Source organism: Ovis canadensis, chromosome 19, assembly GCF_042477335.2.
Source record: "Ovis canadensis isolate MfBH-ARS-UI-01 breed Bighorn chromosome 19, ARS-UI_OviCan_v2, whole genome shotgun sequence".
Taxonomy (NCBI): Eukaryota; Metazoa; Chordata; class Mammalia; order Artiodactyla; family Bovidae; genus Ovis; species Ovis canadensis.
In genome coordinates this window covers 67,034,996-67,059,369 of record NC_091263.1, presented here as the reverse complement: position 1 = coordinate 67,059,369, position 24,374 = coordinate 67,034,996, and the positions used below count along the sequence as shown (strand labels likewise).

At 40.0% G+C, this 24,374-nt stretch overlaps 1 protein-coding gene and 1 long non-coding RNA gene across 13 annotated transcripts in view; one reads left to right on the top strand and one right to left on the bottom strand.

Moving 5' to 3' along the window:
• The window catches only part of SETD2 (SET domain containing 2, histone lysine methyltransferase), a 78,807-nt gene extending 56,482 nt beyond the window's left edge, over window positions 1-22,325 (bottom strand). For all 6 annotated transcript variants that reach the window (XR_011250831.1, XR_011250832.1, XR_011250830.1 and 3 more), the window contains exons 1-2: window positions 21,504-22,325; window positions 752-767 (exon numbers count right to left, since the gene is read on the bottom strand). Coding sequence is in view for 1 of the 6 variants with exons in the window: in XM_069561618.1 (XP_069417719.1) it covers window positions 752-767; window positions 21,504-21,577 (90 nt within the window). In the remaining 5 variants the exon portion in view is untranslated. The remainder of the gene's footprint in view (window positions 1-751; window positions 768-21,503) is intronic.
• The window catches only part of LOC138424535 (uncharacterized), a 66,835-nt gene continuing 64,290 nt past the window's right edge, over window positions 21,830-24,374 (top strand). For all 7 annotated transcript variants that reach the window (XR_011250835.1, XR_011250839.1, XR_011250837.1 and 4 more), the window contains exon 1: window positions 21,830-22,216. This is a non-coding gene — a long non-coding RNA (uncharacterized lncRNA). The remainder of the gene's footprint in view (window positions 22,217-24,374) is intronic.

Genomic DNA, 24,374 nt, shown 5'->3' with positions numbered 1-24,374 from the left:
CTGCCTTCCTGGAAATTACTGTCCTGGCACATTACCACTACATCTGCTGGGCCCCATACATACCCAGGCCAAGCGGACTTACAGTCTTATCCTACTATAAGCAACAACTACAAAGTATGTATCTAAGAAGACTTTACCCTTCATTATTTGCCAAACCACCAAAGGAACTGGTGCGCTTCAGAAGTTAAAGGCTTAACCTCGGTTGTAGACAGAACATCAGGAAAGTCTACAGCAACAAACTCAAGTCTAAATTAAAGATAGTACACTTGCCATCTACAACATTTTTCTAATTGATGTTCTTTAATCAACTCTGGCTATTTAAGAGGACAGTTTTCCACTTCAACATGGTAAAAATCTGAAATCAGTTTTCAAAAATTATACAGTAACCATTCAAGTGGGAAAGTAAACATTTTTACATGCATTATCACAGAGCAGTGGTCTTCAAATATTTCTTAAGAAAGAGAATTCACTTTTCAAATTAAATCTTACATGGAAGCTCAATGCATAAAAACAGTAAAAATACACTGTCTCAAGTTGCCAGCTTCCTTTACCTTGACAAAAGCTCTTGAAGCTTGAAAGTTTAAAAACCATTTTCATGAAGTATACAACATCCCTCACTGGAATGAATTATTACAGATCCAAAAACAAAATTAAGCAAAAACTATTACTTCATTTCATATTCAAAATGATAGCTAAATTTTGAATGTTTTCAATCTCATAATCACTGAATACCTAGTTAAATTATACTTACCTCATTTTCTTCTTCTCTATTGTCATCCAGCCAAGAAAGCATGCAAAAGAATAAAAAATAAATCATAAATACTTAAAATGGAATGAAATGTAAATTGTTTTTTATTAAAGCTTAGGATGCATACAACCTCCAGGTATATTCTATATGGGCTGTCCCTTCACAGCCTTAGTTACATTTAGCATAGCAAATATTCAATTAAGATAGTGTTATGCACTGTGCTAGGTGACGGAGAGAAAAGGTGATTAAAGCAGAGTCCTTCCCCTCAAGAAGCTCTTATGGTTTTCTGTAAACACGATTGTTCTAAAAGTAATTCCAACATAATGGAGCAAATAAATACAAGGATAGAAGTACGCACAAGTATAACAGCAAAGAGGAAGATAAGCAACTTAGTTTAGTGGAAGGATAGGAATGGAAAGAATTGTTCCTAAAAGATCTTTTTAAAGACATTAATGAAATTGTTAGGCCATAATTAATAGCAGGAATCAGCCACAAACGTTTTTAATAGAAGAACACTTGCTTTGGTAAATAATATAATGTCAAGAGCAAAGAATAGGAAAGTTTGAAGGAAAGTTAATAGAACAGGCGGGTAAGAAGTCACAGATAGTACTGAGTCTCCTGTGCCCTCGCCATAAAACATAAAAACATAATGCAAAATCATGCATTTAACCTTCCAGCATGAGATCGTGCTAGAATGCCTTGTTTCTTCTTTGGAAAAGCTACTACAGAAGAAAACCCAGAGGAACATGCAGCCAATTTTCTGTCAAAAATGTACAGTATGCAGATCTGCAGCTTACTAAAGAACTGTATTTAAAGAATTTTAACTATCCGTGTCAACACAAAGACAAATCTCTGTTAGGTCACAGGACACACGTGGAAAAAAGATTTAATTAAGAGTCTTTGGCCCATTTTTTGATAGGGTCGTTTATTTTTCTGGAGTTGAGCTGCAGAAGTTGCTTGTATATTTTTGAGATTAGTTGTTTGTCAGTTGCTTCATTTGCTATTATTTTCTCCCATTCAGAAGGCTGTCTTTTCACCTTGCTTATATTTTCCTTTGTTGTGCAGAAGCTTTTAATTTTAATTAGATCCCATTTGTTTATTTTTGCTTTTATTTCCAGCATTCTGGGAGGTGGATCATAGAGGATCCTGCTGTGATTTATGTCTGAGAGTGTTTTGCCTATGTTCTCCTCTAGGAGTTTTATAGTTTCTGATCTTACATTTAGATCTTTAATCCATTTTGAGTTTATTTTTGTGTGCGGTGTTAGAAAGTGATCTAGTTTCATTCTTTTACAAGTGGTTGACCAGTTTTCCCAGCACCACTTGTTAAAGAGATTGTCTTTACTCCATTGTATATTCTTGCCTCCTTTGTCAAAGATAAGGTGTCCATATGTGTGTGGATTTATCTCTGGGCTTTCTATTTTGTTCCATTGATCTATATGTCTGTCTTTGTGCCAGTACCATACTGTCTTGATGACTGTGGCTTTGTAGTAGAGCCTGAAGTCAGGCAAGTTGATTCCTCCAGTTCCATTCTTCTTTCTCAAGATTGCTTTGGCTATTCGAGGTTTTTTGTATTTCCATACAAATCTTGAAATTATTTGTTCTAGTTCTGTGAAAAATGTGGCTGGTAGCTTGATAGGGATTGCATTGAATTTGTAAATTGCTTTGGGTAGTATACTCATTTTCACTATATTGATTCTTCCAATCCATGAACATGGTATATTTCTCCATCTATTAGTGTCCTCTTTGATTTCTTTCATCAGTGTTTTATAGTTTTCTATATATAGGTCTTTAGTTTCTTTAGGTAGATATATTCCTAAGTATTTTATTCTTTTTGTTGCAATGGTGAATGGAATTGTTTCCTTAATTTCTTTTTCTACTTTCTCATTATTCGTGTATAGGAATGCAACAAACACATGAAAAGATGCTCAACATCACTCATTATTAGAGAAATGCAAATCAAAACCACAATGAGGTACCACTTCACACCAGTCAGAATGGCTGCGATCCAAAAATCTGCAAGCAATAAATGCTGGAGAGGGTGTGGAGAAAAGGGAACCCTCCTACACTGTTGGTGGGAATGCAAACTAGTACAGCCACTATGGAGAACAGTGTGGAGATTCCTTAAAAAATTGCAAATAGAACTACCTTATGACCCAGCAATCCCACTTCTGGGCATACACACCGAGGAAACCAGAATTGAAAGAGACACATGTACCCCAATGTTCATCGCAGCACTGTTTATAATAGCCAGGACATGGAAACAACCTAGATGTCCATCAGCAGATGAATGGATAAGAAAGCTGTGGTACATATACACAATGGAGTATTACTCAGCGGTTAAAAAGAATTCATTTGAATCAGTTCTGATGAGATGGATGAAACTGGAGCCGATTATACAGAGTGAAGTAAGCCAGAAAGAAAAACACCAATACAGTATACTAACACATATATATGGAATTTAGGAAGATGGCAATGACGACCCTGTATGCAAGACAGGGAAAGAGACACAGATGTGTATAACGGACTTTTGGACTCAGAGGGAGAGGGAGAGGGTGGGATGATTTGGGAGAATGACATTCTAACATGTATACTATCATGTGAATTGAATCGCCAGTCTATGTCTGACGCAGGATGCAGCATGCTTGGGGCTGGTGCATGGGGATGACCCAGAAAGATGTTATGGGGAGGGAGGTGGGAGGGGGGTTCATGTTTGGGAATGCATGTAAGAATTAAAGATTTTAAAATTTAAAAAATAAAAAACTAAAAAAAAAAAAAAAAAAAAGAGTCTTTGTCACAGAAAGCTCAAAGAACCAAAGAATGACATGATTATTCAAATCGACCAATCAACCAACTTCTCAGGAAACACAGGAAGTTTCCAAAGGGAGGACGCATATAATGAGAGAGATTTGGCCATATCAACAAGATTCATAAACATAAACAAGCCAGATAGTAAGGAAATGTATTTCAGATACCATGTTACACAGGAAATGGTTATACTTAAAAGGACATAATTTTATTTACTCTGGAAAAAGACAAGTTACAGGACCATAGCGATGTATCTCAAAGTATCAGAAAACTTAGAAGATAAAATAGCCTTATTTTTGTACAATTCCAAAAGTTGGACCTGTGACCACCAAAAGTACAGAATGACAGATTATACCTCATTTTAAGTTAGAATATGTTAGTTTTTTTTATTTGAAAAATACATGTACACAGGGAAAAACATAAAATTTACAAAAAGATATACAACTAAAATTAGATCTACCTAGTGGCGACTATTGTTATCTTTTGCATATCCTTCCAAACAGTGTGTGCTTATATAGGCATACACATTGCTTTTAAAGGAGAAAAGACATACACAAATGGAAATTATACCTCTCTACCTTTTCTGGGCTGAAAGCCCTGGATATAATTACACATCAACGTACTTAAGATATAGCTTCAGTTGTAGTTCTACCAGCCTAACAGATATCTATAGGTCACTGGCATTTTTTCTTTTTTCTGGGAAGTGCTTTTTTCAGCTCCTTTGCCACTGATTACCTACTGAGTTGTTAGTCTTTCTTACTGCTTTATGAAAACAAAATCTGAGGTAGCTGCAACTGGAATGTGCCTCTGTACTGGGTACTTAAGTTTCCTTGTCATCAGAAACATGTGAGAAAAATCTGGATAAGAACTTACCTAAGATCAGACACAATTCTCATCCTAGATATAAGGTTATAAAAGTGAAGCCCTAAAGGTCTCAATCCACAATTTCAGTTTATTGAATTTCCTAAACCATATATCAGATACAGCATTTTATCTTGATTTTAATAAGTAAAGGCTTTAAAAAGTCACTCCTTCCTAATCTTTAACGCTTTCTTACTAAAACTCAAATATTCCTCAAATACTTAAAGCTGGTGTTTCTCATATCTGAGTGACATATGGGCCTCTTTTTATTTTCTTATTTGCTATTACATGTGAATCTGTATTATTTTGCATTCAGTGCAGTAGATTTTTTTTTTTGCTTTTCTTTTTTTAAACACCGAAAACATTTTGTATTGGGGTATTGCCAATTAACAATGTGTGGCAGTTTCAGGTGAACAGTGAAGGGACTCAGCCATACAGACACACATATCCATTCTCCCCTAAGACCCTCTCCCATCCAGGCTGGCACATGGCACTGTGCAGGGTTCCCTGTGCTATATACATCTGCGGGATCTAGATGAATGGTGTATAAGAAATCCCTATTACTTTTGAAATCATTCTATAAGCCTGAAATTATCTCAAAAATTTAATTATTTTTCAACATAATAAAATGTGAAAAACTATTAAATATCCTCACAGAATCCTTCGTCCTTTAAGATTTTTTTTTTTTAAAGAGACTAATGGACTCTTGGGGATCCTAGAGCCTCAACTGGAAAAACACTACCTGAAATCTTTCTAAACTCATATTCAGGTAGGCACTGAACTCAACTCTCTAATAAATAGAGTATAAAATTGTAGAGGCAGTATTGTGAAGAGATGAAAACTCAAGAGAAAGGAGAGGAGAACTGGCTGATAACAAAAGGAAGGAAGATAACTGACAAAACAGAAGGCTAGTATTTCATAACACTGCTCATAACATCTTAGTCCAGAGGTTGGCTTCAAGTAGGACTCTGAGCTGTCCAGGAGAAAACTGGTTTGCTATACAAACCACGGCCCAAGTAAGAGCCATGGGAAATACTGGCAAGGAATCCTTCTCAAGTACTGAGTGATTATCTCCAATATTAGGAAAGAAGCAAAATTTCACAGCTGCAGCCACCCTCCTCCTACATCATAAACTTTGCAGAATGGCAATCACATATATAGCCTTGATTTGCATTTACTGTGCCTGTTTTCCTCTTTCCTTACAAAGAGACAAAGGTATCAAGATATAACAAGATGTTATACCTTGTCCTTACTGTATAATCTCCTTGGGTTTGCCAGGCCCATTCCTAGCATAAATTCTTATTACTTTTTGAATCAAAGAAATTTCTTAACAATAGTATCAGGTTTTAGCTTTCTCATTTTAAACAATTCTCAAAGGAAAAGAGGTCAATACCTCAAAACTGACCTGTAGAAAAAATTAGCCATACAAGTCATAAGTTATAACATTTGCCATCCTCTCATCCAAGAAATGGAACTCATGAGGACAAGTAAATAAAAACACTGATGAGAAATATGATTTACGTGGACAAAAAAATAGCCATGAATACCACTGCCTTTTATCAAAGGCCTGGAAACTTTAGGCAAAGCAGTTTGGAATGAATATACTAACCTGAACTAGTGACAACAGACTTGATAAACATAGGCGCTATTTCTCATTTGCTCTGACGTCCACATCTTCAACTAGCATAGTATCTCAAACATAGAGTTTTGACTCTACAAAACTGATACAGTCAAAACAGATGTATGTATACACGTATACAGATTAAATGTTATTTTTTAAATGTTATTAAAATTACAGCAGGAATATTCTCACAGTATGGCATCTTTTCAAAGCTATCTCTAGTTATATAAATAAATATAGGTCAAAACAGCATTTCTCTCTCCCATGTCATATTCATCACTCTTATATCCCCAAATAGTTGAAGCTTTATTTTATTGTGGAGTGTCTATAGTAAAGTTATCTTCTTTAAACAAGAAATCACTTTGTAAACACAGCTGATCTCCAATGTATCACTGAAGAGTTTCTAGTCAGTGAGGAAAGCTAAGAATATCATCCCAAATGTTACCAATAGTATGTATACCTGAAATGTTTCTAAACTGTTCTTCCAAATTAGCCTCTAGCAACACTTGCATGAACTATGTTCTCCTGTTAAAGTAATCTGTTTTCCAAAACTCATAATTGGGCAGAATGGGGATCTAATTTGAACATTTTAGGGCTTACTATATACAAATGAGTTTTACTACATTTTTCTGTTTTGAGTTAAATCTCTTAAATTACCTGTTTTATTTTCCTCATTAGCAAACTGTGGGAGAAGGTATAACCATTACCAAATAACCTTCAAAAAACATTATGTATAAATGCTGAAATTCATTTTTAGTACTAGCCAATGAATCATGACAGAAAGAGCTGAAGGCTAAGTTCTTAGTAACTGGACCACGTTATGTATACGACTGTCTTACAGCCAATCAGACTGCCAGCACCATTATAAGTAGCTAACAGAATATTTTCCATTTTCCCACGTATTTCATTAAATGCTTTACATACAACTAGCTCATCTGATCCTCAAACCTAAGAAGGGTATACTACATATCAGTCCCCATTTTCACAAATGAAGAAACGTAAGTTATAGCTAGTAATGTGCCAGAGCCAAATATTCAGGCTGTTTGACTGCAGAGCCCTTGCTCTTTAAGTCAAACATTAGCTATTACACAGAACTGGGAGAAAAAGAGTAAAAAGTTTCAGAGAAACATATTTTGATTTAGTGTAACAGTAAATGTATCTGCCTAGCAACAGAAGGGACTGCATCATGAAATAAAGAGTAACAGAAGTGTTCAAACTAGAGTCTTGATGATCATGTTGTCTGTGTTTCAGGGCAATCAAACAGCTGGTGAGTCATAGCTGTTCTTTATAGGAGAATTCTAGCTAATAAATGCAATAATCATCAATGGCAGCAAAACCTAGCAGATGAAAGGTTGATGAGGAACTTTTGTAATGAATGGATCAAGCCAACTACACTAGAATCTGATGATTAATTTTGACATCAATAAAATTAAAACAACCAGATATGTGCCCTCTCCTACCTGCGGCCAACATGATGCAGTATGTAACTGGAAAACTACTAGCAGGAAGGAGGTGGAGTGAAAGGCCTGATATAACTACCAGTCTTCAAAAAAATGTAGCAAACATATAAGACTATCACAGATTGAGATTTGAAATCTAGGAGTCACATGATTACTTAGATCTTGATGAATTTTTAAATAAATGAGCAGGGACAGTATACTAAATAACATTAAATATTTACTGCCAGTTGCACTAGATATGCCTGGAGAAGGACATGGCAACCCACTCCAGGATTCTTGCCTGGAGAATCCCCATGGACAGAGAGGAGCCTGGCGGGCTACAATCCACAGGGTCACAAAGAGTTGGACATGACTGAAGCAACTTAGAATGTACGCATGCACTAGATATGACAATGATATTGTGGTTATTTCTAGAGCCTCTCTTACTTCTTTAACTATGAAATGATAGAATACCTGGGGTGCTTTAAAATATTCCAGAAACAACAGAAGAGTGGGAGACAGATGAAACCAGAATGGCAAAGCATTAATAACTGCTGAAGCTTGCTGAGTACACTGGGCAGAGCAAAGCGTATTCATCATACCATTCTCTTGTGTACAAACATTTGAAGTTTTTCATAATAAAAAACGCTTACTGTTTAATTGCAATATGAAAGAGGATAACCAATCTGCAAACAAGAAACCATGTGTGCACATGTAGCAAGCAAAGTGCTAGCAAAAGATATGCACCCACCCAACCACCCACCCACACACAGTCAGGGCCCACTCACCTGGCTGTGGCTGAGCATCAAACCCTCGACCCAAGCAAAAGCACGCACCAGGATTTACCCATCCGGTTTAGAATTTATTTCTATGGTTGTAAGATTTAACTCCCCAATAAGTAACCAAAATAAAATCACAAATATGTAACCATAGCAAACATTATGCATGATGGAAACATTTTCTATATATTAACTTTTGCCAAATAACATCAATACACAGTTCTAGTTCAGAGTCATTTTATTTTAAAATAGTTAAGGTGAGAAACTTAAAAAAAAAAAAAGACCAGCAACAGTGATTATAAAGCAATTTTGTGTTTGGGAAGGAGAACACTAATATTCTGAATATTTTAACCTATTTTCCACCCATTTGCCAATCTCTTTGGATAAGGTACCACAGTGCTAAATTTCCACTTCCTGTGAAAATTATCTTTTGAGTTCTCAAAGTAAATCTATTAATAAAAACAGTATTCTGTATGTCATTTTGCAAATGAGAAATCTGAGTGCAATTTCCACTACCAGGTGCCAAATTCCAGATATATACTGTAATAATGCATAATAACTTCTATACCATGTGTTTCTAGTTTTAATTTGTATCTCAAAAGTCAAGTTACACTAAACTACAATTTTGAAAATGTAGTTTGGTCCACAGCCCTAGTCAAGTCCCAAAATATTCTAGTCATCACAGAGGGTCGGGGAGTGCCATCAACAGCTTATTGTTATGAGGTCAAAAGTTATCCTCTATAACAATGAAATACTTCAAACTGACAAGGGAGATGCCCACCTCACAGAGAAACAACAAAGAGTAAAATAAAATGATAGAAGGACTATGACTTGGAATTAACAACAGTAACTAATACCATATCCAGAAGTGCGACTAGGCGATTGGGTTTTCATGTCTACCATCAACACCTATGAGAACACTGAAAAATCAAGGCTGACACTGTGTAAAGACTGTAACTAGTACAGTGTAATGAAAAAAGTACTATATGACTCAGCCAGTTTTCTTTTCTAGGGCCTTTCGTTCAGAAGGCATGCTCTAATCCCCCTTCTCCCCTTTTGTGTGTTTCGAAAACACCTGATGGAGAGGCATAACAGAGTAATCAGTTCAGTCGCTCAGTCATGTCCGACTCTTTGAGACCCCATGGACTGCAGCACCACGCCACGCTTCCCTGTCGATCACCAGCTGCTGGAGCTCACTCAAACTCATATCCATTGAGTCGGTGATCCATCCAACCATCTCATCCTCTGTCATCCCCTTCTCCTCTCACCTTCAATCTTTCCCAGCATCAGGGTCTTTTCAAATGATCAGTTCTTCGCATCAGGAGGCCAAAGTACTGGAGTTTCAGTTTCAGCATCAGTCCTTCCAATGAATATTCAGGACTAATTTCCTTTAGGATTGACTGGTTTGATATTCTTGCAGTCCAAGGGACTCTCAAAAGGTCAGTTAAGTCAGTTAAAAGTCAGAAAAGTCAGTTAAACTGGATTTGAAAACCAACTCCAATACTTTTTCATCTATAATACTAAGAACTGAAATAGTAATACTGTAATTACTTCAAAGACAATGAAAGGAGAACATCTATTTAACCATAAAACTCTTCACACAGAAAATATTTGCAAACAATGCAACTGACAAGGAGCTAATACTCAAAACATACAAACAACTCGATTAAAAAAACAGCCAATCAAAATATGGGCAGAAGATCTTAATATAGACATTTTCCCCAAAAAAGACACGTTGATGCCTGACAGGTACACGAGAAGATGCTCAACATAGCTAATTACTAGAGAAAAGCAAATCAAAACTACAATTACCACCTCTCATTGGTCAGAATGGCCATCATTAAGAAGTCTACACACAACAAATGCTGGAGAGGGTGTGGAGAAAAGGGAACCTTCCTACACTGTTGGTGGGAATGGAAACTGGTGCCACCACTATGGCAAACAATATAGAGGCTCCTCAAAAAGCTAAAAATAGAGTTGCCATATGATCCAGCAATCCCACTCCTGGGCATATATCCAGAAAAAACTGCAATTCAAAAAGATACAGGCACGCCTATATTCATAGAAACACTATTCACAGTAGCCAAGACATAGAAATAATTTGAAAGTTCATCGACAGAGGAATGGATAAAGAGGCTGTAGTGTGTGTGTGTGTATTTATACACGCTATATGTATATATAAAATGAACCACTACTCAGCCATAAAAGAAGAAACAATGCCATTTGTAACAAAATGGATGGACCTAAAGTTATTATACTAAGTGAAGTAAGTTCTAACACAAAGCACAATAATACACTGTCCTACCTAAGGCAGCAGTCATAATCTCTCTCAGACCACCACCACCAGATTTCTGGGTTTCATTAGTTTGTCTTCAACAAGATCAACAGAAAAAGCCTAAAAAGTATTTTGAGCACCAATCAGTTTCATAAGCTCAACACATACAACTCAATTCCCTGACCCCTCTGCTCCTAATCTAATAGTTATTTAAGACTGTCTTACCATCAGTGTTAGTATGATTATAATTTTCCTCACTTCCTCTGAGGAAAACAGGATAAAGACAGTTATGACCAATCAGATCAACTCAAACATTAACTAAGCACATACGACTATGTTCCCGGGCGCTACTTACTGGGATTCCTCCATTTAAAAGAATAAGTCTCTAAAACATACTTATCATGGTCCTTGGATTTTCTAGAACTAGGACTACAAAAGGCTTCCCTGGTGGCTCAGACATTAATGAATCCACTGACGTGCGGTAGACCTGGGTTCAATCCTTCGGCTGGGAAGATACCCTGGAGGAAGGCATGGCACCCCACTCCAGTATTCTTGCCTGAAGAATCCCCATGGACAGAGAAGCCTGGCGGGCTACAGTCCATGGGGCTGCAAAGAGTTGGACATGACTGAGCACAGGACTACAAAATCCCTTAGATCCTAACAACAGAACCAACATGTCTAAATCATGGGACAGAACAGATAAACGCTAAGACAGGCTCCAATGGAATGTTAGCCTTTATTTGATGGTCTGTATGAGGAACCATCCAAAGTATCTTAAAAGTTAGAGAATTATAAAAAATACACATGCATACAAATGTATCTTTTAAAATATTTGTATGAAAAATTAGTAATAAAAATACTTAAAAGCACACGACTAACAAACTGAACAGCTAGTATGCGCATATCTGAAAAAAAGTTCCTGTCAGAGATTCCAACTGCTGCTCCAATTCCATAACCTCTGACACTATCATTATCCTCTCCAATAATAAAGAAAAGTGGCCAAAGAAAGATGAGCCCCAAATATTTTTTGGTAGACTCACTGTCTCTCTATAATACACAAGAGTATTCTATAATTGGGGAAATACTGGTTTTATATTTAACTATCACTGTTTCAATTCACTATTTAGTTATTAACCTTAATTCTTTATACAAATCGGTGTTAATCTGCCAAGAAGACTATATACTGTATTTTTCATAATGTAGACAACTGGTTTCCTAAATAATTATACTTATATTTATTTTTTAATGGATACGGTAAATGAGCGAAAATAAGATACCTATTACGGTGATCCTGAGGAAAACCTCAAGAGTCCATTTTAACCTATTTCTAACAAAGTGTTTTACTGTACCTCAAAACTCATCTGTTTTCTACAGATAATCTTTAAAATTTTTAGCACAAAAGCAGTAGCACAAAAAGTGTAGCTTATACTTTAGAATTGATATAGATATGAGAATTGAGGAATTAGTTGAAGAAATATACATTTAACCAGGCAATTTTAGAAAGTCGGTGTGTTCAGTCAGCATCAGAAAAATGGACTTCTCAAGAAAGGGTTTTTGCAGTCATCTACATAACTTATGAAAAACGTTAGCCCTACTTTACAGTCATACAAAAATTCATAAAAATTTTAAACACGACATCTTCTGCCTTCTAAAGTAGAGCATATGTAATTAACAATTAATCACCAAGAAGCTAAATATCACGCAAAAGACTCAAAACACAAGTTAGTCCATGAGTCTCCAAAGAGGTAATCATGAAGCAAATAGTGGTAATTACTGTACAGCCCTCCCCAAAGAGAGCCTAACTGCATTTGGCAGGAACTGGGCAGCAGGAAGAGCTACAATCAGAAACCACCTCTTGCTCCAGGTTCTTGCACACCCACAGCAGTGCTCCCAGTGAGCAGACCTGGTAGAAGCCTGCCAGCAGGATCAAATCCCTATCACTACCCACACCATCCTAAGGATATTTTCACTAGTGAGATAGCATGGGACAGAAAAGGCATTCTAAAATAAAAACACCTTGAGAACCTCAGACGAACTCTAAATCTCCATCTAAATGACCAACGTATTTGCTCAGTTGGAAAAGATACTGAAGTAATCATTAAGCTTAATTAAAAAAAAAAAAACAACCTACCAATGTTATACAAGAATTCCAAAGCTGAGGGACTCAAACATAACACCTGATTAGCGTACAATAACCAAAAATTACACAAAATAATTGCCTCTCATTTGAATTCATGAAAGTACACTTACAAATATAAATCCCATTATGAAAAAAAAAACTTATTGAATCTTCAGTTGACTAGGTTGTTGGCTAGCTTCAAATTAACCATTTTCAAGAGACTGCTCTTAAATACCTTGAGTTGAGAAAACCAACTAATCAAAGTAGGGCAGGAATAAAAGCTATTTTAATCCATCAACACCAGACAAGACAAACAGAAATAAATATGGACAATAAAATAGAATTTTAAAAAAGAAAAGGAAAGAGAGAAGTGTAGGAATCAAACTCTAAACAGAATCACGAAAACGCCATCATAAATTACCAGATAAACTCACCCTGTGGGAAAACAATTGGAAGGAGACACTTTCCATGCAGCTCATGTCCTAAGGCTTTTAAACTACTTAACATGATATAAAATAAAGCAACTCAACATGGCACATTCACAATATAGAGTATTCCCTATTAAAAAAGATAAGCACATCCTACACACAAATGCAAGCAGGCAGATGATGCAGTATGTGTAGTAGACAGAAAGATCTGGAAAGGTATACACTGAGCTGTGAGTAGTGGTCACCTCTAGGATGAGCTGGATTTGAAGAGATGGAGCCAAGAAGAGATGCTAAAGGTAGATTTTTACTTTTTCCTCTGTTAAGTATATTATCTTGCCTTTTGCAATAAGCATTTATTGTTCTAGTAATTAAGAAAGGAACCATTTCTGGATTTTCCCAGTGGTCCAGTGGTTAAGCCCCTGAATTTTCTGTGCTAGGGGAACTAAGATCCTGCCTGCATGCCTCCAGGTGCAGCCTAAATAAATAAATAAAAAGAAAAAATGAAAACGTTTCAAACCAATATCAGACATTGTTACTGTTTCCAAAATATTTATGTTTAGTACAAAGAGTTAAATCTTCAGAGATAAAAAAAACATGACAATTAAACACAGTATGTAACCCTAGGCCAAAAAAAGAGGACACTATTGAAGTAACTGGCACACTTTAAATATGAACTATATATCAAGTATATTATTATAAATGTTAAATTGCCTGAAGAGCATTCTTGTTCTCAGGTTATACTATGAACTATTTAGGTAGGGGTAAAGCGTCATGGTGCCTGCACCTTACACTCAAATGGTTTAGCCCAAAACAAACAACAGTTTGGCAGAAAACAACAAAATTCTATAAAGCAACTATCCTTCAATTAAAAATAGATTAAAAACAAACAAACACAGCTATATATATTTTTATAAAGAAAGATAAAGCAAATGTGGCAAAATTTCAACAACTGGTCAATCCAGATGAAAATATGGGAGTTTTACTATGCTATTCTTAGAACTTCCCTGAAAGTTTGAATATTTTTTCCCCCAAATAAAAGATTCTTTCCCCCTAGAGAGCGGCTCTCTCTCAGAAAGGAAAAAGAAAGAATTCTAAGCCTGAATTTCAGTGACTATAGGTGTAAATGTTTCAGTTTCTAATAAGAATCGCCTTTCAGGCTCTTACAATAGCCCTCAGTACATGCATGACAAAATAAGATACTCTACAGTGTCTCACAAGAATGAACAGAAATTATGGAGCTGGTCAACTTTTTATTCTAGCATATGACTATTCTTGCTTCTCTGCAAAAACTGACAATGCTCACAGAACACTAAACATCAAGGTTAAGAAAGACTGTTATCAATATGTGTTGAGCAGTAAATCACAATGCATTACAATTTAAAGCGGAATTTGTTCTTCAGTCACTAAGTCATGTCCAACTCTTCCTGACTGACTGCAGCACACCAGGCTTCCCCGTCCTTCACCATCTCCCAGAGTTTGCTCAAACTCATGTCCATTGTATCAGTGATGCTATCTAACCATCTCATCCTCTGGTGCCCTCTTATCCTTTTGCCTGCAATCTTTCCCAGCATCAGGGTCTTTTCCAATGAGTCAGCTCTTATGGATTAAATCAATTAGTCACTACAGTGAAAAGTGGCAGAAAAGACTTGAAACACCGAAGTTCCACTACAACTAGAAAGGGACAACTGATAGGTATGTCTTGGCAGTTTGAACATTTCTTAGGAAACACAGCAACTGCTCAACAACAGTTACTCGATACCCTTTTAGAGACATAATCTATCAGTAGGAAGACTCGTTGGCTGGAAATCTAGACGAAGCAAGAGCAAAAAGAGGGACGTGAAATCTGGAGAGATATACTCTATCCTGAGCTTCCCAGGTGGCTCAGTGGTAAACAATCTGTATGCCAATGCAGGAAGAATGGGTTTGATCCCTCGGTTGGGAAGATCCCCTGTAGCAGGGAATGGCAACCCACTCCAGTATTCTTGCCTGAATAACTCCATGGACAGTCCATAGTGTCGCAGAGAGTCAGACATGACTGAGCACACACACACATTCTATCCTAAGCAACAGAATAGTTCCATCAGGCTTACTGTGATCACCAGGAAACCCTCCGAGTAGTTGGCCTCCCATGTACCTCAGTAGCCCAAAGACTATACCTTGGCCTGAAGAACATACCTCGATCACTATAAAGCTATTTTTCTCTTATAAAATAACAAAAACTGAATTATGGACTGGCTGCAAAGCTCCTAAAGGTCCAGACTCTATGTGGAATCTTTCAGTTGGCTTCCTATGGCATCTCTAACCCCACTGTAACTTAGGTGAATTACGAGAATGCTATAAGAACATGACTATCCCCACTGCTTTATATTTAATTTGAACATGCTAAAGTATTTTTGCCAGCTAACAAACTTTATTTTTGCCAAATTCACCATGCTTTTCATATCACAGTGCCTTATAAAGTACTGTTCTTTCTAGCTACATTTTTAGCCAATACTAATAAAAGTTTAAAGTAATCACCCTCCAATTAAAAATAAGCAGATTTTTCAAAAAACTTAACACTGTCCTATTTCTTAAATCCTCATAAAACCCTCTGCAGAAAATACTGTTATGATTCTTACTTCACCTACAAGGACACCAAGGCATTACAAAATTTGCCCGGGTTCATACAGCTATTAAGTAAAAGAGGTGAGATTCTAAACCAGGAGTTAGGATACAGAGTCCAATGTTTTGTGCCTTGGACCATTCTGGAGTCAGGTGAAGCCTGCAAATTCCTTTTCAGCTTAATATTTTTAAATATATGAAATAAACAAAGGAGACCAATTACCTTTGGGACAAAAATCCCAAATGTATGATACAGTACTGTATATGCTCCTCAACAATCTAGTGGTGGATCTCCGATCTACTGAAATTTCTATGTAATGATGAACGTAGATAATGAAGTATCTACAATAATCAAAACATAAAAAATCTGTGATTTGTACTAGCAGTAAAATCACAGATACTATATCATAGGCTAATAAAATCACAGGTTATAATACTACAGTTTTCTGTTTACATTAGTAATTAAAAGAAATTCTAACTTCTAGTTAGAGGTTAGTGAGGACATAATTTTCCCCCTAAGTTTATGGATGCTATCCATGTTAACACTGCCCTCTGTATCAATGCTCTTGGCATTGCAGTTAAGAAAAAGAAATTCAAGAAGCCAAAGTAGTTGTCTGAGGTTTTACAAATAGCTGGGGAAAGAAGAGAAGCAAAAAGCAAAGGAAAGGGAAAGATATACCCAACCGAATACAGAGTTGCAGAGAACAGCAAGAAAAGACCACCTTTTTCAATGAACAATGCAAAGACATAAAGGAAAACAACAGAATAGGAAAGAATAGAGATCAAGAAAATTTGGAGATATCAAGTGAACATTTCACGCACGAATGGGCATGATAAAGGACATAAATGGTAAGGACCTAACAAAGGCAGAAGAGGGTAAGAAGAGGTGGCAAGAATACACAGAAGAACTATACAAAGAAGATCTTAATGACTAGGATAACCATGATGGTGTGGTCACTAACCTAGGGCCAGACATTCTAGAGTGTGAAGTCAAGTGGGCCTTAGGAAGTATTACTACAAAGACAGTGGAAGTAATGGAATTCCAGCTGAGCTACTTAAAAATCCTAAAAGATGATGCAGTTGAAGTGTTGCACTCAATATGTCAGCAAATTCAGAAAACTCAGCAGTGGCGACAGAATTGGAAAAGGTGAGTTTTTATTCCAATCCAAAGAAGGGCGGTGCCAAAAAATGTTAAACTATCAGACAATTGTGCTCATTTCACATGCTAGTAAGGCTAAGATACAATGTGTGAACCAAGAACTCCCAGATGTACAAGCTGGGTTCAGAAAAGAAAAGGAACCAGAGAACAAATTGCCAACATTTGCTGGATCACAGAGAAAACAAGGGAATTATAGAAAAACATCGGCTTCATTGACTACACTAAAGCTTTTGACTGTGTGGATCATAACAAACTGAAAAATTCTTAAAGAGATAGGAATATGAGACCATCTTTCCTGCATCTTGAGAAACCTGTATGCAGGTCAGGAAGCAACAATTAGAACCGGACATGGAACAGAACACTGATTCAAAATTAGGAAAGGAGTACGTCAAGACTGTACATTGTCAGCCTGCTGTTTAACTTATATGCACAGTACATCATGCAAAATGCCAGGGTGGATGAATCATAAACTGGAATCAAGATTGCAGTCTGGGAGAAATATCAACAATCTCAGTTATGTAGATGATACCACTTTAATTGCAAAAAGTGAAGAGGAACTAAAAAGCCTCTTGTTGAGGGTGAAAGAGGAGACTGAAAAAGCTGGCTTGAAACTCAACATTCAAAAACCTAAGATCATGATATCCAGTCCTATCACTTCATGGCAAATAGAAGGGGAAAAAGTAGAAGCAGTGACAGATTTTCTTGGGCTCCAAAACATATAGTTAAAGCTATGGTTTTTCCAGTATTCATGTACAGATGTGAGAGCTGGACCATAAAAAAGGCTGAGCGCTGAAGAATTGATGCTTTAGAATTGTGGTGCTGGAGAAGACTCTTCGGAGTCCCTAGGACTGCAAGGAGATCAAACCAGTCAATCTGAAATGAAATCAACCCTGAATATTCACTGGAAAGACTGATGCCAAAGCTCCAATACTATGGTCACCTGATGTGAACACCCAACTCACTGGAATAAACCCTGATACTGGGAAAACCAAAGGCAAAAGGAAAAGAGTGCAGCAGAGGATGAGATGGTTAGATCATCACAGACTCAACCGACATGAAATGGAGCAAATTCCAGGAGACTGTGAAAGGATAGGGAAGGCTGGCGAGCTGCAGTCCATGGTGTTGCAAAGAATCAGACACAATTTAGCAACTGAACAACAACAATAATCTTGTGTCCTTCTCTCTCTCCACATCGGATCCCTTGGTGCTCTCTCATCCAGTCTTGTGGCTTTGAATACTACCTAAGTGGCCGACTACAAAGCTTCTCTCTAGTCCAGACCTTTCTCCTGAAGTCCAGACTTGAATGACAATTCAACCAGAATATCTAAAAGGCATCTCAAACTCACCACTTCTAAAACTGAACTCATCCATTCCCCAAATGTGCTCTTCTCACAGTCACCCCTATTCTGGTTGATGGCAACCCCATCTTTCTCACTGCTCAGACCAAAACTCTTGGAATTATCCTTGACTCCTCTCTCACATGCCACATCTGATCTCTGAACAATTCACATTGGTATGATCTTCAAAATATATCCAGAATTCAACCATTTTTCACTATCTCCTGTTAACACCTTGCTAGAAGTCATGAGCATCTCTCTCAATTTCCAGCTTCCTTATATGTATGTATCTCCCTGCTTCTACTGTTTGTTCCTCTCTGCAAACTTCAGTGATCATTTGGAAGCTGAAAGCAGACCGGGTCACTCCTTGGTTGAAAACTCCAGGCAAAGAACTTATAACGCTCTACAAAGCCCTGTGAAATCTGTACCCCACCCTAACATAATGTATTAATACTATTACTTTTTTGTTCATTCCATTCTAGTCATACTGAGCAGAACTCTCTAGGTCTGCCTCAGAGCCTTGGAATAAACTATTGGCTCTAACTTCCTCCCTTTTAAGTCTGCCTAAACATCACTCTCAAGAAGGCTCACCCAATGCAGCTCAGTTTACATTTCAACATCTACCCCAGAAATTCTGGATCCCCCTTATTGTGCTCCATTTTCCAAAGTAATCACCTTTGAACATTCTATATTATGTATTATCATCCCTCACTAGGAAGGGTGCAAACACAAAATTGTTTTGTACATCGCTCACCCCAGCATGCCTATGTTTGGCACAAAGTAAATATGCATACAATCAAACGACAGCAATCTCTGTAAAGGGTTTGCCTGTGTCTCTCATTAGAAGAACTCCTTGAAGACTCCAACTGGATTTAATTTGCAGTGTCCTCAACACCTGGCCCTGGGTCCGCTCAACAGCAGACACCCAATGCACAGATACTCAGGTCATTAGTCACTTTCACCTGAAACAATCCTAGATGCCTGAGGAAAAGCTAGGTCTTACAGCTGTGTCTGATTAAACAGTTGGTAGGAGACGAACAGAACATCAAGTTCCAACTGCTACTTCAATCAAACTGAATTTAAGTTTCATTATTCACTTCTTCATGTGTCTAGGAAATATTTCAAACTATCTACAGTCTGAAAAGGGCACTTGGTCATTCCTCCCCCCAGCCAGTGGCACCACCTCTCTAGCCCACCTAATCTTTTCATGTTTAACATCCTACCTCTTAAGCGTTCCTTGACGACCCCAGCTAGAAGCACTTACATGTGTCACTCTGTCAAGTGCTTTTCATCTATTATTCTCATTTGATTCTCCCAAAAGTCCTATGAGGTTGCTTCCATTACAACACCTATTTCAAAGATAAGAAAAACTCAAACTTAGAGAGATGAAGTCACTTGTTCAAGGTTCAATGAATGTTCAAACCCAGGTATGCCTGGCTCTGAAATCCAAGTTCTTTAACCACTATACCACTTTTCTCTCTCCAGAGTTACACACCCTAACTAGCTTATACAAACAACTTCATAGGATTTGTTGTCACTTGTTCAGTTGTTTCTTGCATCTGTTAAAGCAGGTGGTATCACTCAGGATGCTTCCTACCAAGACCCCTCCCAGTTCTTACAGTATTACAAAATAAAACATTTTATAATTCTCTACAATACTCCTTGTAGATTAACACACACACACACACCACACATATATTTTAGCACTTAGTCACTACAGAAATTAGAAATCTCCACTGTTAGGAAGCAGGACAGATAGAAAAGCGATAAAAAAAAAAAACCTCCAAGACCTTATATAAAAAAATATAACATTTCTGATTCCCCCCACATTCATGTCCATCAAAGATGCACTTAAGTCCATTATTCCATATAATATGAAAAGCTGTATTTTCTTTCAAGAAGTGTAAGAACGTGATCCTTAAGGCTTCTGTACTTCACCAAACAACCTGGTAAAAGGAACTGAAAAGCAAGCACTTAGGACCATTCAGGAACTAGCATGTTACTTTGGACAGGACAAGTGCTCAACAAGCAGTTATTGGATCATGACACAGAATTTTCCTTTTTGTGAGGTTTTCCAAGTCTCAAACCAAAAGAGCCTGTAAAGAGTCATAGCAGAACTAAGCTGAAATGTGTCAAAAGAGCAAATATCTTGGAATCATTCTGGTCATAAAAGTGAATTTCATTTGATATCTCTACCAACTGTTTAGGTTTGAAATATGCCATACATTCGTAGGTCCAGACTTGAGCCAACACCAGCAAATGCAGTTTAAGGATAACTTTTCAAAACAATAGTCTTGGGAGGACGTAGGGAAAGAAGTGATTCCAGGCTCTGGAGTGGAAGCTCTCTCAAGAAACCAGATACAGTAGCTGATACGGCCCTCAACAGCAATGTAAAAATGTCCCAGGCTTAAAATATACTACTGGTTTCTAGATATTTCGGTTTTCAAGAGCCCTGTCTTCGTTAGAGACTCCTCAAGCGATTCCTGCTTCTTAACAAACTCTTCACAAGGAGTAGAAAGTCATCTATTCACAGCAAGAGGCTGCTGTTACGGAGGAAGTTGAGTGTCCGAAAGTGTGCAAATCTCATAATCTGGTAGAGAATGTATACCCCTCCGGAGGCTTTCATTTTCGGGCGGAAAAACAAACCCGGTGTCACCTCCACATTGGGGCCACTCAAACCTCGCCACCATTACAAACCGAAGTGCCAAAGGTGCAGAATGTGAAGCCGGAAGCACTACCAGGCCAGGATCAAGTTCCAGGAGAAGAGGGGGAAAAAAAAAAAAATCAAAACCGAGAGTGCAGCGCGGGCCCCTCGGCCGCCCTGGGCCGAACGACGCACGCAGGCCCTTCCGGTCAGAGCCGCCGTCGCCGGGAGGCCGGGCGACGGGCCGGGCTTCCACCCGAGCCCGGGGATTCGCGGCCTACTCTTGCCGGTGCCCCCTCGCCGAGTCTGGCACCGGCTGCTTCTCCGGCTCAGTCCCTTTCGTAGGTAGCGCAGCCCAAGTGGGCCACGAGGATCCGGGGGAGACCGCCGATCCTCGGGCGGGCCGGATCGGTACAGACGCGGCGGCGGCGGTCGCGCCGCCCCTCCCCCACCGGCCCGGCCCAACCGCCGCGGCGACGCGAGCAGCGGCGCCAACGCCGGGCCCAACCACCGGCCCGTGGCGGCCCGGACAAGGGGCCCGTGGCGGCGGCGCGGGCCCGCTCTGCACGCCGCCCGCGCGAGTTCACCGCGGGCCCGTTACTCCCCGCGCCATCCGCCAGGACGCGCCGCCCTCGGCTCGGGCTGAGACGGCCGAGGGCAGCGGGAGGCCGCGGAGCTGATACTTACTCAGGGGTCGGGTGCTCGGGGTCGTAGAAATCCCCCATCTTTGGAGGCGGCTGCGGCGGCAGCTGCTGCTTCATCGGGAGCCGCTGGAGACCGCGACTCGAGCCCCCTCCCCGCGGCAGGGCGACGCGAGGGAGGGGAGGGGAGGAGGCCGCTGGTCCGACCGCGGCGGCGGCGGCGGCAGGGGCGGCCCGCGTCGCTGGCCCGCTCGCTCCCTCCCTCCGGCGCCCGCCCGCCGCTCTCTCCCCCACACACTCACACGGGGAGCGACGCTTACCCCGCCCGCCCCTTAGCCGCACAGGCCCGGCCCCTTAAAGAGACACGCGCCCGCCGCGCCTCGGCCGCCAGTCGGCGCGCCGGCCAGCTGCCGGTAGCCCTCTGAGAGGAGCGGCGGGGGGAACAGCTGTGCGAAGCCCGCCGACCCGGCCCGACTTCGCCTGCGACCTCCCGGAACAATAAGCCCCGGGCCCTAGCGCTGCTGGCCCAGCTCGGGGCGGAAAGCTGCTGCGCCGCGACCCCCCCCTCAGGCTCGCTGTGGCGGCCGGGGCGCTGAGGTGTGACACGGCGCGCCTCAGGGTTGTTTGCGGGCGAACAGCCCGAGCCCGCCCAGACACTACGAGCCTTCCTGCCCCGCCGCCCTCGAAGACCTGCCCTCCCGGAGCGCCAGAGTCCTCAGCGGCGCCGACGGCCCCTCCCCTGGGCTTGCGGGCTCTGAGGTAAGGCGGGCGCCTCTTCTCCCTAGCCTCTCGCCCCCCTCTCCTTTATTCCTCTTCGCCTTCTCTCCCTCTCGCCTCTTCATCTCGTCCCGTCGGCAAGCACGGAAGTAGAGCTAGGCCGGGGATTCGCGCTAAAGCCGCGCTCTGGGGACGCCCCTTCCTCCTTCCCGCCCCCGCCGGGTCGGCTGGGCGGTCTGCCCACCGCCCGGCTGCGTCCCGCCACCTCTACCCTCCACCCCAACAGCTGGGAGCGGTGGCTCCCGTGTTCTGCGTGGTTCTTAAGACCTTGGAGGAAATGTCCTTTAAGAAAAGGTTATGAATTGCTTTCCTGCCCAAATGACGTAGTAAGATTAAGTAGGATAACTTTGGAAAGGGCTGTGGGTTTTATTTTTGGAAGGATAAAGAGTGTATAAAGCCATTAGCTAAAGGCTAAGGGGGTGGGGAGGGTTTCATAAGATCTGATCTTTTTGTAATTTTATTTTTTCCACTGTAATTTTGAATCGGATTTTACAAGCAACTGGATGGAGGTAGTGTTAGGAACTGAATGTGTACTCCATCCCGTAAATTTATATGTGAAATTCTATCCCCCAAGATGTGGGACTTTTGGAAGGTGTTTAGGACTGGACTGTGGAGCCTGCATGAATGAGATTAGGGCCCTTATAAAAAGCCCTTTGAGAGAAGGAAATGGCAGCCCACTCCAGTATTCTTGCTTAGAGAATCCCGTGGACAGAGGACCCTGGCAGGCTACAGTCGGTGGGGTCGCAAAGAGTCGGACACAACTGAGTGACTGAGCACACACAGATTTTTTGCTATAGCCTTGCAGAGTTTCTGTCTTTTGCCTGTTTCTTCATGAGCCCATTGCTCGTGGGCTTCCCTGGTGGCTCAGATGGTAGAGAATCTGCCTGCAATGAGGGAGGCCTGGGTTCAGTCCCAGGGCTTCCCTGTGTCTGGAAGATCCTCTGGAGATGAGAATGGCAACCCACTCCAGTATTCTTGCCTGGAGAATCCCATATATAGAGGAATCTGGTGGGCTACAGTCCATGGGGTGGCAAAGAGTCGGACAGGACTGAGCAACTTTCACTTCACTCAAAAGCCCATTGAGCTCACTCTTGTTTGTTCTGAGGATATAAGGAGAAAACTCAGTCTGCAACCCAGAAGGTGGCCCTTGTCGGAACTCAGTCATACTGGCACCTCAATCTCCAACTTTCAATCTCCAAAACTGTTTAAGAAGTGAGTTTCTATAGTTTATAGCTACCCAGTCTATGGTATTCTGTTTTAGCAACCAAAGTATATGAGAGTATAAAGCCTTTCCTAGCTCTTTTTTATATCCTATTTGTGTGTTTGTATGTAAACAAACACATTTTATATATTAGTGTCTATTAGTGCCTTATCATCATTGTTTCTCACTTGAGGATCATTTGGGCTTTTTTGTTGGCTTTTCGGCATATCCAGAACCCATCTGACTCCCTTGGTTCAAGTGTCTCATGGCCACTTCTTTACAAACTATGAATATTGCCTAATTTTTCTGCTTTTTCTCATTGTAAGATGAGAATATTAATGTGGACAGGACCTCACTGTTGTGAGGATCCAATGAGATAATGTCTGTAAACTTCAAACTTTCGATAAATGTCAGCACTTAGGCACTAGAGTGCAATGATTAAGAGCTACCAGGCATTGTATACCCGCCCTGCCACTTTCTAGCTATGTAACATGAGGCATGGTTACTTTTCATGCTTGCAGTGCCTCATCTGTAAAATAGAGGTATTATCTACTGCACAGAGTGTTATGATTATTAAGCTAAATTGTATAGAACATGCTTGCACAATGCCTCTCCCTGAGTAAAGTTATCTTTTAGGCTTTGAAAGAATAAATTGGAGCCCTATGCCTTGGATACCACATAGGCTATTGGGAGCCACTTCACACTGGACAGACTCGAAAGGACAGTTATAATTATAGGTGGAGGTGGCTGAATAATGTTAAGTGTGAAGTGACAAAGACCTAAACTGAGATAAATGAGAAAAAAGCAGTCCGTTACAGGTCTCCTGTTTCCTAAATAACAAAGTAGATAGTTCTCTTGCAGGAGGTACCAGTTGATATCTATAATACCTAGTCTTAAGATAGCATTAGTCTGGTTAGAACCCAAAGCGATAAGCATTCT